General features: G+C 67.7%; 2 protein-coding genes across 3 annotated transcripts in view; both read left to right on the top strand.

Moving 5' to 3' along the window:
* Nucleotides 1-293: 293 nt before the first annotated feature.
* Nucleotides 294-4755, top strand: LOC120504166 (collagen alpha-2(I) chain-like). The gene is made up of 6 exons (XM_039713352.1): nucleotides 294-779; nucleotides 874-948; nucleotides 1128-1155; nucleotides 1268-1282; nucleotides 3858-4245; nucleotides 4485-4755. The coding sequence occupies exons 1-6, from the start codon at nucleotides 294-296 to the stop codon at nucleotides 4753-4755; spliced, it is 1263 nt and encodes a 420-aa protein (XP_039569286.1).
* A 4898-nt stretch (nucleotides 4756-9653) lies between these two features.
* LOC120504156 (myosin-6) overlaps nucleotides 9654-9961 on the top strand; it is a 21221-nt gene continuing 20913 nt past the window's right edge. Inside the window, exon 1 of one of the 2 annotated variants that reach the window (XM_039713336.1) lies at nucleotides 9654-9682. The gene's annotated coding sequence lies outside the window, so the exon portion shown is untranslated. Of the gene's footprint in view, nucleotides 9683-9886; nucleotides 9902-9961 lie in introns of those variants that run through there. The other variant, XM_039713338.1, reaches the window with a different exon arrangement.

Here is a 9961-nt window from a genome sequence, read left to right as displayed (position 1 = left end):
GCCCGGTGCCGCCGCCAGCGCGCCCGCTGCGCCGTGGTGGGCTGCAGGGCCAGCAGCCGGTCCAGCGCCCAGTAGCCGGGGGTCAGCAGCGCCTCGGCCACCGCGGCCACCGCGGCCAGCGTCCGGCTGGGGAAGGGGGTGTCCGGCAGGGTGGACGGGGGTGGCCACGGCATCGTGGTGTCCTGGGGGTCCCCGTGGTCCAGTTCGGAGGCTCGGGCGCAGTTGGCACAACCTGTGGGAAGAGACCCCGGTGAGGGGGGAGGGACCCCGGCCACGTCCCTGTCACCGGGAGGATGTCCCCAGATGCAGCAGGACCCTCCGTGACCACCGTGGGAAATGGGGGGGGACCCCCCCCGGGAGTCCTGGTCAGTGTGGGAAACTCCCGTGGGCAGAGCGAGACCCCTCCCCATTCAGACCACCACCGGACCTCCGGACCCCCCCAGGTCCCGATCCCCGTGGGAAACTCACGTGGCCGCAGCGGGACCCCCCTCCCCGGCCACCGTGGGAAAGTCCTGCGACAGCCAGCTGCCCCTCCCCCGCGTCCCAGCGGCCACCGTGGGAATGTCCCCCGGCCGGGCCGTCCCCCGCGTCCCGGCATCCGGGACCGTCCCCGGCGCCCGGAATTGTCCCCGGTGTCCGAATTGTCCCCGGCATCCGGGACCGTCCCCTGTCCGGGAAGCGGCAGCGGCAGCCGGGATGGGGGTGACGGGCACGGGACCCCCTCTCGGTGTCCCCGCAGGGTCCCCACGGAGTCCCCGGGACCCCCGAGGCTACCTCAGGTGGGTGCAGCCGGGAGGCGTCACTCCGGTCCCCTCCCTCGGTGGTCCCGGTGGCCCCAGCAGTGGCCACCTGAGCCCCCAGGGCCCCCCGCAGCCGCCCCCTCACCTGTCCCCGGGCTTGGGGGGGGTCAGGAGCCACCGGGACCCCGCACAGGGTGAGCCCGGCCAGGTGAGTCCCGGCCCTGAGCCCGGCCAGGTGAGGCCCGGCCCCTCCCCTTGTCCAGGTGAGTCCTGGTGGGTGAGTCCCGGCCCTGAGCCCGGCCAGGTGAGGCCCGGCCCTGAGCCCGGCCAGGTGAGCCCCGGCCCCTCCCCTTGTCCAGGTAAATCCCGGCCTCTGATCCTGTCCAGGTGAATCCTGGCCCCTCCCCTTGTCCAGGTGAGTCCCGGCCCCTCCCCTTGTCCAGGTGAATCCCACTGGATGAGCCCGGCCAGGTGAGTCCCAGCCCCTGATCCTGCCCAGGTGAGTCCTGGCCCCTCCCCTTGTCCAGGTGAGTCCTGCCCAGGTGAGTCCTGGCCCCTCCCCTTGTCCAGGTGAGTCCCGCCCCTCCCCTCGTCCAGGTGAGTCCTCTCTGGCCGGGCTGGCCCGACAGGTTCTCTGCAGCTCTGAGCCCCCAGGGCCGGACACTGCACGCGGACAGGTGACACCTGAGCCGGACAGGTAACACCTGACCTGGGCCAATGACAGCTCACCTGGGCCAGTGACACCTCACCTGGGTCACTGACACCTCACCTGGGCAGGTGACAGCTCACCTCACCTCACCTGCCTGACTCCTGCCCCAGTTCCTCCCGGCTGCTGCTGACTGCAGCTGGCCAACCCCAGCGTGGGACGGTGCCGGACACTGGGAGCACTGGGAGCACTGGGAATGCTGGGGGTACTGGGGACACTGGGGGCACTGGGAATGCTGGGGGCACTGGGGACACTGGGGGCACTGGGGACAGTGGGAACACTGGGAATGCTGGGAATGCTGGGGGCACTGGGAGCACTGGGAATGCTGGGGACACTGGGAGCACCGGGGACACTGGGAATGCTGGGGACACTGGGGACAGTGGGAATGCTGGGGACACTGGGGGCACTGGGAGCACCGGGGACACTGGGAATGCTGGGGACACTGGGGACAGTGGGAATGCTGGGGACACTGGGAGCACTGGGGGCACTGGGGACACTGGGAGTACTGGGAATGCTGGGGGCACTGAGGGTGCTGGGGGTACTGGGGGACACTGGGGGCACTGGGAATGATGGGGACACTGGGGACACTGGGGGCACTGAGGATGATGGGACACTGGGGATGTGGCCATACTGGGGGCACTGGGGTTACTGGGGATAATGGGACACTGGGATGTGGCCATACTGGGGACACTGGGGATGATGGGACACCGGGATGTGGCCATACTGGGGGCACTGGGGTTACTGGGGACATGGGATGATGGGACACTGGGGATGGATGATGGCCATACTGGGGACACTGGGGATGCTGGGGTCACTGGGATGTGGCCATACTGGGGGGCACTGGGGTTACTGGGGATGATGGGACACCGGGATGTGGCCATACTGGGGGCACTGGGGCACCCCCAGGGTCCCCCAGCCCATCCCTGGTGCCGTGGGTGGCAGGGCTGGCACGTGCCACAGGTGCCTCAGGCCAGGTGTGGCACCTCCGGCCACGGGACAGCCCCGACACCCACGGGGCGGAATCGGTGTCACCTGGCCCTGTGGGGACCGTCCCCAGTGTCCCCAGTGTCCACCCAGAGGGGTCCCAGTGTCCCCAGTGCCCACCCAGAGGGGTCCCAGTGCCCCCAGTGCGCACTGGGGTCACTGGGATGATGGGACACCGGGATGTGGCCATACTGGGGGCACTGGGGCACCCCCAGGGGCCCCCAGCCCATCCCTGGTGCCGTGGGTGGCAGGGCTGGCACGTGCCACAGGTGCCTCAGGCCAGGTGTGGCACCTCCGGCCACGGGACAGCCCCGACACCCACGGGGCGGAATCGGTGTCACCAGAGCCTGTGGGGACCGTCCCCAGTGTCCATCCACAGGGGTCCCAGTGTCCCCAGTGCCCACCCAGAGGGGTCCCAGTGCCCCCAGTGCCCACCCAAGGGGTCAGTGCCAGTGTCCCCATGTCCCCAGTGTCCATCCAGAGGGGTCCCAGTGTCCCCAGTGTCCACCCAAGGGGTCAGTGCCAGTGTCCCCATGTCCCCAGTGCCCACCCAGAGGAGTCACTGCCAATGTCCCCGTGTCTCCAGTGCCAACCAAGGGGTCACTGCCAGTGTCCCCCTGTCCCCAATGTCCACCCAGAGGGGCCCCGGTGCCCCCAGTGCCCACCCAAGGGGCCACTGCCAGTGTCCCCAGTGTCCCCAGTGTCTATCCAGAGCGATCCCAGTGTCCCCAGTGCCCACCCAACAACCCAGGGGTGCCACCAGGCTCTGTCCCGGTACTGGGAGCAGTGGCACACGGCCCGTGCTGGCCCGGTGACACGGCTATTGTCCCCAGGGTGCTGGCAGTGTCACTGGCACTGCCCCTGTGCTGCTGGCAGTGTCACCCCCCTTGTCCCCTCAGTGCTGTCCCCGTGTCACCGGCATTGTCCCCGCGGGGCCGGGCTCTCCCGGGTGTGGCGACCAAGCCCTCCCCGGTGTGGCCCTGCGGTGCCCGGGGGTGACAAGTGGCACCGCGCCCATGGCCGGCGGGCTGGGCAGTGCCCGGGCACCCGAGCCAGCTCCGAGCCCGTCCCAGTCCCCGTTCCCAGTCCCCGTTCCCAGTCCCAGTTCCCAGTTCCCAGTCCCCGTTCCCAGTTCCCAGTTCCCATTCCCAGTCCCCGTTCCCAGTCCCCTTCCCCGTCCCAGTCCCCGTTCCCAGTCCCCTTCCCCGTCCCAGTCCCCGTTCCCAGTCCCCTTCCCCGTCCCAGTCCCCGTTCCCAGTCCCCTTCCCCGTCCCAGTCCCCGTTCCCAGTCCCCTTCCCCGTCCCAGTCCCCGTTCCCAGTCCCCTTCCCCGTCCCAGTCCCCGTTCCCAGTCCCCGTTCCCAGTTCCCAGTTCCCGTTCCCATTCCCGTTCCCATTCCCAGTTCCCGTTCCCGTTCCCGTTCCCAGTTCCCGGCTCCCTGCCATTGTCCCTTGTCGCCGCCGCCTCCCAGTCCCCCCCCCTCACCTCCGCACGCCGCCGGGGCCACCGCCACCGGCCCGGGGTGGCCGCCACCGCCGCTCATGGCCCCCGGGGCCACCGGGACCACCGGGACCAGCGCTCGGGGCCACCGTGGCCACCGGGGCCACCGGGACCAGCGGGGCCAGCGGCGCTGCCACCGGAGGCTGCGGGACAGACAAACATCCGCCACCGCCGGGTCACCGCGGCGCCGCCCGGCCGCGTTCCTGTCCCGCTGCGTGGCCGGGGCCGCCCCGGGGCCAGCGCGGGGTTGGTGGCCCGCGGGTGGCCGCAGGTGGCCCGCAGGTGGCCCGGGGGTAGCCCGCGGGTGGCCCGGGGGTAGCCCGCGGGTGGCCCGCAGCGGCGGCCGGACCGGTCCTGCCGGTGGCCCCGGGCAGCACGGGGGGGTGGCTGCGGTGGCACGGGAGTGGCGGTGGCACCTGTGGCGCCCGCGCCACCCCCCCACGGCCTCAGCTGTCCCCAGGTGTCCCCAGGTGTCGCCAGGTGCGGAGGTGGCACGGGCGGGGGTGGCCCTGTCCCCTCCCTGTCCCCTCCACTTCCTTTTGTCGCCACCGCAGCCAGCGGACTCACCACCACCGGGACCAGCGCTCGGGGCCACCGTGGCCACCGGGGCCACCGGGACCAGCGGGGCCAGCGGCGCTGCCACCGGAGGCTGCGGGACAGACAAACATCCGCCACCGCCGGGTCACCGCGGCGCCGCCCGGCCGCGTTCCTGTCCCGCTGCGTGGCCGGGGCCGCCCCGGGGCCAGCGCGGGGTTGGTGGCCCGCGGGTGGCCGCAGGTGGCCCGCAGGTGGCCCGGGGGTAGCCCGCGGGTGGCCCGGGGGTAGCCCGCGGGTGGCCCGCAGCGGTGGCCGGACCGGTCCTGCCGGTGGCCCCGGGCAGCACGGGGGGGTGGCTGCGGTGGCACGGGAGTGGCGGTGGCACCTGTGGCGCCCGCGCCACCCCCCCACGGCCTCAGCTGTCCCCAGGTGTCCCCAGGTGTCGCCAGGTGCGGGGGTGGCACGGGCGGGGGTGGCCCTGTCCCCTTCCCTGTCCCCTCCACTTCCTTTTGTCGCCACCGCAGCCAGCGGACTCACCTTGGGGGGGTGGGGGCCGTGTCCCCTCCTCTGCCCCGGACCCCCAAACCCCGCACCTCGGTCCGTGTCCCCCCGTGTCCCCCCTTGTCCCCCCCTGTCCCCTCCTGTCACCCCCTGCGCCACCCAGCCCGCAGGCGGCCCCGGCTGAGCCCCCGCAGGGGCAGGGGGATACACGGGAGGGGACAGGGAAGGGGACAGGGAAGGGGACAGGGACCCCCGCCCGCCCCCCGGGACCCCCCAGGTGACCTCGCTGTCGCTCCCCGGCCGCGGTGTCGCCTCCAGAAGCGAAAGGAAAAGCGCGGCCAAAAGCGAAAGGAAAAAACTCCGTGACCCCCCCAGGGCGGCCGTGACCCCCCCAGCGTGACTGTGACACCCCCAGTGCGACTGTCACCCCCCCAGCGTGACTGTCACCCTCCCAGGGTGACCCTCCCAGTACAGCTGTGACCCCCCCAATGTCCCTTGTGTGTCCCACTGTCCCTCTGTCCCACCCCAATGTCCCTTCATGTCCCACCCCTGTGTTCCTCTGTCCCTTTGTCCCTCTGTCCCATCCCACTGTCCCTCTGTCCCATCCCAATGTCCCTTCATGTCCCACCACTGTGTCCCTCTGTCCCTTTGTCCCTCTGTCCCATCCCACTGTCCCTCTGTCCTACTCAATGTCCCTCTGTCCCATCCCACTGTCCCTCTGTCCCCCTCAATGTCCCTCTGTCCCACTGTCCCTCTGTCCCACCCCAATGTCCCTTCATGTCCCACCCCTGTGTTCCTCTGTCCCTTTGTCCCTCTGTCCCATCCCACTGTCCCTCTGTCCTACTCAATGTCCCTCTGTCCCATCCCACTGTCCCTCTGTCCCCCTCAATGTCCCTCTGTCCCACTCATGTCCCTCTGTCCCGTCTGTCTGTCCCTCTGTCCCACCCCACTGTCCCTCTGTCCCATCCCACTGTCCCTCTGTCCCACTCGTGTCCCTCCGTCCCACTCATGTCCCTCTGTCCCATCTGTCTGTCCCTCTGTCCCAACCCAGTGTCCCTCTGTCCCACACGTGTCCCTCTGTCCCCCTCAATGTCCCTCTGTCCCTCTCAATGTCCCTCTGTCCCACCCACTGTCCCTCTGTCCACCCCAGTGTCCCTCTGTCTGTCCCCCTCAATGTCCCTCTGTCCCACTCCAGTGTCCCTCTGTCCACCCCAGTGTCCCTCTGTCCCTTTGTCCCTCTGTCCCACCCGTGTCTCTCTGTCCCACTCCATGTCCCTCTGTCCCACCTCACTGTCCCTCTGTCCCTCTGTCCCTCTGTCCCCCTCAATGTCCCTCTGTCCCACCCGTGTCCCTCTGTCCCACTCAATGTCCCGTCTGTCTGTCCCTCTGTCCCTCTGTCCCCCTCACATCCAGCAGTGCTCTCCACCTTCCACCATCTCCTCTGTCCGGGGGGGACACACAGGTGTCCGGGGGGGTCCCCAGGGTGTCCGGGGGGGTCCCCAGGGTGTCCCAGGTGTCCGGGACTGTCCAGGTGTCCAGGGGGGACACACCAATGTCCAGTGACATCCCAGGTGTCCAGGGAGGTGTCCGGGGGGGGGTCCCAAGTGTCCAGGGGGGTCCCAGGTGTCCGGGGAGGGGACACAGAAGTTCCTGAGGAGGGGTCCCCAGGGTGGGGGGCACAGAAGTGTCATGGGGGGGTCCCAAGTGTCCGGTGGGGAAAGCCACAGCCCACTGTGTCCCTATGGGGTGGGGGGAGGTCTCCATGGGGCAGGGGAGGGTCTCTATAGGGCAGGAGGTGTCTCTATGGGGTCAGACCCCGCTATGGGGCAGGGGGGTCGCTATGGGGCACGGGGGTCTCTCTGGGGCAGAAGGGTCTCTATGGGGCAGGAGGGGTCTCTATGGGGCAGAGGGGTCTCTCTAGGGTTCAGACCCCTCTATGGGGCAGGGGGGTCTCTGTGGGGCAGGGGGGTCTCTATGGGGCTCAGGCCCCTCTATAGGGCAGGGGTGTGTCGCTATGGGGCACAGGATCCCCCAAATAAGGGACCCCTCTGTCCCTGCCCCACAGAATCCCCTAAAAAGGGACCCCCTTGTTCCTGCACCACAGAATCCACTAAAAAGGGACCCCTTTTCCCCTGCCCCACAGAATCCCCTAAATAACGGACCCCTTTGTCCCTGTCCCATAGAATCCCCTAAATAAGGAACCCCCTGTCCCTGCCCCACAGAATCCACTAAATAAGGGAACCCCTGCCCCACAGGATCCCCTAAACAAGGGACCCCCTTCCCTTTCCCATAGAATCCACTAAATAAGGGACCCCTGTCCTATAGAATCCCCTAAATAAGGGATCCCCTGTTCCTGCCCTATAGTAGAATCCCCTAAAAAGGGACCCCTTTGTCCCTGCCCTATAGAATCACCTGAAAAGGGACTGCCTGTCCCTGCCCCACAGAATCCCCTAAATAAGGGACCCTCTGTCCCACAGGATTCCCTAAAAAGGGACCCCCTGCCCCACAGAATCCCCTAAAAAGGGACCCCCTGTCCCTGCCCCACAGAATCCCCTAAAAAAGAGACCCTCTTGTCCCTGTCCCATAGAATCTCCTAAAAATGGACTGCCCTGTCCCTGCCCCACAGAATCCCCTAAATAAGGGCCCCCCCTGTTCTTGCCCCACAGAAACCCCTTAAGTAAGGGATCCCCGGTCCCATAGACGACCCTAAATGTGCCCTGCCAGGCCCTGCCCCGCAGACTCCCCCCACAAACGGGACTCCCCTGCCCCACAGAACCCCCAAAGAGGAACCCCCCTGTCCCTGCCCCACAAACACGCTCCAGCAAGGACCCCCCACCCCACCCCTGCCCCACAGACTCCCCCAAAAACGGGACCCCTCCGGCTCTGCCCTATAGAACTCCCCCCAAACCTGGGATCCCCCGATCTGCCCCACAGCTCACGCTGTGGGGCAAACGCGGGGGGCTCAGGCCCCTCAGCACCACAGAGACCCCATGGGGGGGGTGGGGGAGGGTGGGGCCGCCCCCTCCCCTTCCTTTCTCAGCCCCCTCCTCCCCTCCCCACGGCTCCTCCCCCCACGGCCGCCCTATAAAAGCTGTGGGGCCGCGGGGCTGCCAACGGTGCTGCTGTGGGGCACAGACTGAGGTGGGGGGCGAGCATTTGGGGTGGGCACAGGGGGTGTGTGGGAAGGCTGTGGGGTCTGTGGGGTGCGCAGGGGGTCTGTGGGGCACGCAGTGTTTGGGTGGGTCATGGGTCACACGGGGGATCTGTGGGGCGCGTGGGAAGCCTGCGGGATCTGTGGGGCACAGGGGATTTGTGGGGGACACAGGGACAGAATCCCCTAAATAAGGGACCCTCTGTCCCACAGGATTCCCTAAAAAGGGACCCCCTGCCCCACAGAATCCCCTAAAAAGGGACCCCCTGTCCCTGCCCCACAGAATCCCCTAAAAAAGAGACCCTCTTGTCCCTGTCCCATAGAATCTCCTAAAAATGGACTGCCCTGTCCCTGCCCCACAGAATCCCCTAAATAAGGGCCCCCCCTGTTCTTGCCCCACAGAAGTCTGTGGGGTGCATGGAAAAGCTGTGGGTTCTGTGGGTTACAGGGCACTCAGTGTTTCTGTGGGTCACAGGGCGGCTTGTGGGGCACATATGGGGCAGGGGCATGCTTTACTGTGGGGGGGTCACATAGGGCACAGAGGGTGGGCTATGGGGTGCATGGGAATGCTGTGGGTGCTATGGGGGCACAGGGGTCTGTGGGGGGCACAGGGGTCTGTGGGGCGCAGCCCCTCACCCTCCGTGTCCCCCCAGATCCCTCCATCCAACCTCCCAGACCTACAGACTCCAGGTGAGGGCAACCGGGGGACTTGGGGTGGGGGGCGAAAGGCAGTCGGGGTCTGTCCCCCTCCCTGTCCCCTCCCTGTCCCCTCCCTGTCCCCTCCCCGTCCCCCGCGAGTGCCAGTGTCCCCACGGAGCAGATGGCGGACACGGTGCTGGTGGCACCGTGGGGTCAGGGATGGCCACGGGGGTCAATCAATGGTCACGGGGGTCCATCGAGGGTCAGCGGGTGGGTGAGGGTCCGTCCCCATCCCCCAGGTGACGCTGTCCCCAGGACAGATGGCGGACGCGGTGCTGGTGGCACCGTGGGGTCAGGGATGACCATGGGGATCAATCAATGCCGCTGGGGTCAATAAATGGCCATGGGGGTCAATCAATGACCACGGGGGTCCATCGAGGGTCACGGGGGTCAATAAATGGCCATGGGGGTCAATCAATGACCACAGGGGTCAATCAATGGTCACAGGGGTCCATCGGGGGTCAGTGGGCGGGTGAGGGTCTGTCCCCCAGGTGACATTGTCCCCAGGACAGATGGCGGACGCGGTGCTGGTGACACCGTGGGGTCTGGGATGACCATGGGGATCAATCAATGGCCATGGGGGTCAATCAATGACCACTGGAGGTCCATCGGGGGTCAGTGGGCGGGTGAGGGTCCATCCCCCAGGTGGCTCGGGGACATGGGGGGCTCATGGGGACCTTGACATCATGGGGGCTTGGGCACATGGGGAGGGTCACAGGGCGTGGATGGTGTCAGGGGGACCTTGGGGTCACAGGGGGCTTGGGGACATGGTGAGGGTCACAGGGACCTTGGGGACATGTGGGGGTCATATGGGTGTCAATGGGACATTGGGGAGATGTCACCGTGGAGACCGAGCTGGGAGAGGTGACAACGGGAGGTCACGGGGACCTTGGGGACATGGGGAGGGCACAGGGCTTGAGAGACATCACGGGGACCTTGGGATCATGGGAGGGTGTCACCGTGGAGACCAGGATGGGAGAGGTGACATGAAGGAGGTTATGGGGACCTTGGGGACATGGGGGGGTCACAGGGGTGTCAATGGGACATCAGTGGGATGTCACTGTGGAGACCGAGCTGGGAGAGGTGACACTGGGGGACACGGGTGGCTTGGGGATCTGGGGGGGTCACAGGGCGTGACTGTGA

The sequence above is a fragment of the Passer montanus genome, unplaced genomic scaffold (genome assembly GCF_014805655.1).
Source record: "Passer montanus isolate IOZ18808 unplaced genomic scaffold, ASM1480565v1 scaffold286, whole genome shotgun sequence".
NCBI lineage: Eukaryota > Metazoa > Chordata > Aves > Passeriformes > Passeridae > Passer > Passer montanus.
This window is presented reverse-complemented; position numbering and strand designations above follow the sequence as displayed.